The sequence below is a fragment of the Sardina pilchardus genome, chromosome 4 (genome assembly GCF_963854185.1).
Source record: "Sardina pilchardus chromosome 4, fSarPil1.1, whole genome shotgun sequence".
Lineage (NCBI taxonomy): Eukaryota > Metazoa > Chordata > Actinopteri > Clupeiformes > Clupeidae > Sardina > Sardina pilchardus.
The window spans coordinates 27,057,432-27,062,431 of NC_084997.1; the positions used below are offsets into that span (position 1 = coordinate 27,057,432).

The 5,000-nt window shown below is 47.7% G+C and overlaps 1 protein-coding gene across 1 annotated transcript in view; it reads left to right on the forward strand.

Moving 5' to 3' along the window:
* The window catches only part of LOC134078920 (low-density lipoprotein receptor-related protein 1B-like), a 263,590-nt gene that overhangs the window by 147,605 nt on the left and 110,985 nt on the right, over positions 1-5,000 (forward strand). Inside the window, 2 exon segments of the mRNA XM_062535086.1 lie at positions 2,801-2,941; positions 4,435-4,560. Coding sequence (XP_062391070.1) covers positions 2,801-2,941; positions 4,435-4,560 — 267 coding nt within the window.

The following is a 5,000-nucleotide window of genomic DNA, read 5'->3' on the forward strand; positions in this document are numbered from 1 at the left end:
GACACACACACACACACACACACACACACACACACAACTCACCCACTAAGACCCCCCCTCCATCGTGGGGGTAATTGAGGAGCATTGAGATTGCGGAAATTGAAGCAATTTCACAGACACGAGGCCAATCCACACAGCCACCCCCTTTGCTGCCGCGTGTTAATGGGGTTGACCAGCCTTCTGGGAGAGGCCTCGCTAGCGTCTGAGAGGGTGTGCAAATGTGTGTGTGAGTGTGAGTGTGTGTGTGAGTGTGTGTGTGTGTGCGTGGGTGGGTGGGGGGGGTCATAAAAGCCACCATCACCATCACCACCCCCCCCCCCCCCCACTCCTCCCCCTCCATCCCCACTCCTGAGACTCTCCGGTAATCAAATCAACAGCTCAGGTGGAAATTGCGTATGATTAGCGACCTGCCGGCTGGCTGTGGGTCCGCTGACACCCGCGGCTCCAAATTAACGTGGACAGCACCTTTTGCGGAGCGTGGGCGGGTCAGTTCAGATCCGGCGTCACGGCGACACAGAGTGGATTGCCATTTGCAGGCCTGATGGGACTCTTTGTGTAGGCTTCCGGAAGCGCCAACACTTGTCAATCTTCCATTGAAAGTCCAGGTTCATGGAAATGATATGTTCCCTCTACAATATAGCCACAATCCATGTCTGGATTAAGCTAGAAATAAATACAGAGGTTATAGAGATGGCTTTGTGTCGTAATGTTGTAAAGTAAATATACTGTTACTCATGATCATATTGGTTGGAATATAAAACAGCTTTGTGACAGAAACTATAATGAAACAGAGGCATAGTTTTTTTGTTACTGTCACCAAAAATACAGAGTCGTTCTCTTTTCAGTGGGATGGAGACACTGAGTATGCATTGAGTGTCCTCCATGGTTGTTTTGTCTCCATACTTTCTGTTTGTGCCCTCCAAACCCAATCATTTCAGCGCTCCCGGGCCACATTAACTCTCCTCCCTGAACCTCCTTCCCAGGTAAACAGCCCTACAGCCGTACCTCCCCTCATGCATATAAACACACAGACTACTTTACATCCTTTTCTGTTTTCTTTGCTCTCTACCTCTCCCCCCCCCCATCCATCCGTAACACACACTGATAGCAGGGGACTGGGCGTAGAGCCAGGGGGTGGGTCTGAGGCCCACAGTGGCTCCTGAAGCCAGCATAGCACAGCACAGCACACCACAGCACAGCACAGCACACACACCACACCACACCACACCACACCACACCACACCACACCACACCACACCACACCACACCACACCACACCACACCACACCACACCACACCACACCACACCACCGCACCACTGTCCAGCCCAAAAGTACAGCACAGCACAACATAGTACAACACAGCACAGCACAGCACAGCACAGGACAATACAGCACAGCACAGCACAGCCCAAAATATTACAACACGGCATAGTACAGCACAGCACAGCACAGCACAGCACAGCACAGCACAGCACAGCACAGCACTGCACAGCACAGGACAGGAAAAGACAGGACAAGACAACAGAGTACAACAATACAGCACAGCAAAACACAGCATCATATAGTACAATAATATACATCACAGCACAACACAACACAGCGATGTATAGTACAACACTATACTACACAGCACAGCATCGTATAGAACAGCACCATATAGCATGCCTCATTGCCATTCATTGGGAGCACGGACATGCAATGCCTCATACGTCATCTTCATTCCCTTCTTGAGAGAAAGAGAATGGAGAGGAGGAGAGGAAGAGGAGGAGAGGAAGAGGAGGAGAGGGAGAGGGCATTGACAGTGAGTGAGTGAACAAAAGAGATAGAGAGAAATACAGGGAACAGAAGAGACTGAGAAACCACAAGCAGGAGACAACAAAACAGGAGAGGGATAGAGAGAATGGATAGACACACACACACACACACACACACACACACACACACATTCTGTTTCCCCGTCTTCTTTTTCTCAAACACACACACACGCACACACACACACAAACACACACATACACACACACACAGACACACACACACACACACACACACACACACACACACACACACACACACACACACACACACACACACACACATTATGTTTCCCCGTCTTCTGTTTCTTCGCCCCGATCTGACAATCCCTGTATTCCAACCCGTCAGTTCTTTTGTAATCTGTGGAGGTGGGAGAGCTTTTAATTAGAGATGTTATTTTAAAGCGCAGGCGGCTGGGCTGAGTCGATGGCAGCCTCTCTGATCTGATTAGCCGAGCTAGGGAGGGTCACGCGTAATTAGGGCTTTTGTACGAGAAACAACATTTCCATCGCTAAGTGCTGCCGCTGTTGAGTCCTGGACAAGGCCTGTTGTGTGAAGTGCCTTAGAGAGAGAGAGAGAGAGAGAGAGAGAGAGAGAGAGAGAGAGAGAGAGAGAGAGAGAGAGAGAAGAGAGAGAGATTCTGTAAAGTGATTTGAAAACACGGCACATAATAAATTGAATGATAGCTAAATCCATATTTGGATGATAATGCACCTTTATTTCCTAAATGCTACGCCCGTGCTTGAGGATTTGGGCGCCCCGGTGGGGGCTGATAGATGTGGGTCCAGAGAGAGGATTTGCAAGCCAGTAGCATGAACAGTTGGCAGAGCGTTAACCAATGAAGCCGTATTTATTCAGCGTTGTGTGGACAGATGAGCGGGAGCACTGAGACTCCTGCTGGTTTGTATGTGCTGCACTGTTTCAAACGCAGGAAAGACGACACGCTGTTAAAATGGCCGCCGCCCATGCTTTTGTCTGTTCTTCAGGTGGCCGACTGTGGTGGGCAGACGATGACTTGGCCCAGCTTGGCACCGTCGCCAAGAGAGACGGCCGCAACATGGTCGTGCTGAGGAACAAGACCAGCGGCGTCGTCCACATGAAGGTGTACGACCGCGACGGGCAGAAAGGTAAGCGGGGCTTTTGGAGCAGAACCAGCGTCTGTCTCAGCATCTCACCTGTACCCCTGGCCTGGAGATCCTGCATCTTTCCCCCAAGGCTCAAGCACACCTGAGCCATGGCCATCGAAATGCCTGTGACCAGATTAAGTCGGCGACAAAATGTTATTTTCGGTCACATCACATTACCTAAGAGGAAGGCAAGCGACCCTCTCAGACACATAAATTACTATTCACTAATTAACTCTCTCTAATTAGCGTGTTCATGCATTCCCTGACATCCGTCTCATGGCGTGTACTTTATGAGATACTGCATAATGTTTGACATAGCACTGGTGGACTCCAAAAAAAAAAACTGTAGTCTCTAAGTGTCTTTGGGCACTACGAACTTAGTAGTTAATTAATTTAAGAGTACAACATTATTTTAATTGGATGTCTTGGATCAGATTAACAGGGGGTTATGATCAACACTCACTGTCGAGTAAAGTTCAGCATAAAGTGCAGTTATAGATAAACTTCATTGTTAATCACTTATGGTGTAACAAGGCAGTATTAAAACGGCCGGTTTTACTTTACTCTGTTAAAATGTCAACTCGCACACTAGATTTTTTCAGATAAAAGTTTGTGAGTATCTACTTTCTCTTAACTCTGGAAAAAAAGAGAGAACCGAATGTAGTTAGCAGATTTATGAGGTGATTGGCTTTTGCATTTTTGTTGAGTTATTCGCCAAATAATTCAAGGTAATGGCCCATCCATTATCCGCATGGCTCTGGATCCCTTTAAAGTGTCTGCTGGAATAAGGGATGGCTATTAAAGAGGCCCAGATGTAAATCTCCCAACTTCGCCCACCCATCCCAATGCTCTCATAGCAATTAGCCTCTCCATTCATAATGCAGTCCGATCTCATTACTGTCACCACGGTACAGGCTGAACAATGCTGATAAGCCGTACCCTTGGGTAGACCGCCGGAGGAAGCCGACCGGCACCGCGCGCCAACCTTCCCACTGTGTTTTTTTTTACGGCGTATCACCGTGATTTTTATTAATGAAATAGGCTTTATGGACGATGTCGGAATGGGATTATCAGGCTTTCTCTGACGAGTCTCATTGTTGGGTTGTTTTTTTTTCCATTTGCTGGCTGGCTGTTTGTTTGTCATTTTATGTTAAGCTTACTGTATTACTGCTCCAGTTGTCAGTCTTGTTGTCACAGAAACTAGCCAGGTTCCTAAAAGACCAGTTGCCTATTAAAAGAAAAAAAAATCTCTATGTTGTGTGAGAAGCATGTTCAACCTTAACCTTAGTCTTTAGCTTTAGCTTTAGCTTAACCTCAATTGAATGAAATGCCCCGCTGGGTATCCCAACGAGTGTGGCTGCCAAGCAGAGATTAACTTTGACCCCCTCTGGATCCAAGATGGCCGTCCCCACAGGTACAGTAGTAGACGAAGCCCTATTATCCTGGCAGGTGACAGGAGGCTCTTTCTCTGCCATTGTGTTTCCCCCCCTCAGGACGGAACCCCTGTCAGACGAACAATGGCGGCTGTGCCCAGCTGTGTCTGCCCACCTCCGAGAGCTCTCGCAGCTGCGCCTGCACCGTCGGCTACAACCTGCGCACCGACCGCATGTCCTGCGAAGGTACGACTCTATTTTATTTTATTTTTTTAAAGGTTGTTTTTTGGGCTTTTTATGCCTTTAATTGGACAGGACAGTAGAGAGAATGACAGGAAACGAGCAGGAGAGAGAGTAGGGGTGAGATCCGGAAAGGACCACGGGGCGGGAATCGAACCTGCGAAGGTAGGACTCTTTTTTTTTTAAAGAGACCCTATGCAACTTTCTGCAGGAGACGATCGCTCCTTGTTTACATCTGGAAGTCTGAGACGAAGAACCATGCTTGCAATGTATATATTTAAATATAGCCTATACATGTATAAATATACACGCTAAAGCTGTCGCCCGCATGTCCTGCGAAGGTACGACTCTTTTTTTTAAAGTATATTTTTGGGCTTTTTATGCCTTTAAAGAGGAACTATGCAGGATTGGCGATTTCATCTCTGGTTTCGGTTTCGTTTTTCGTT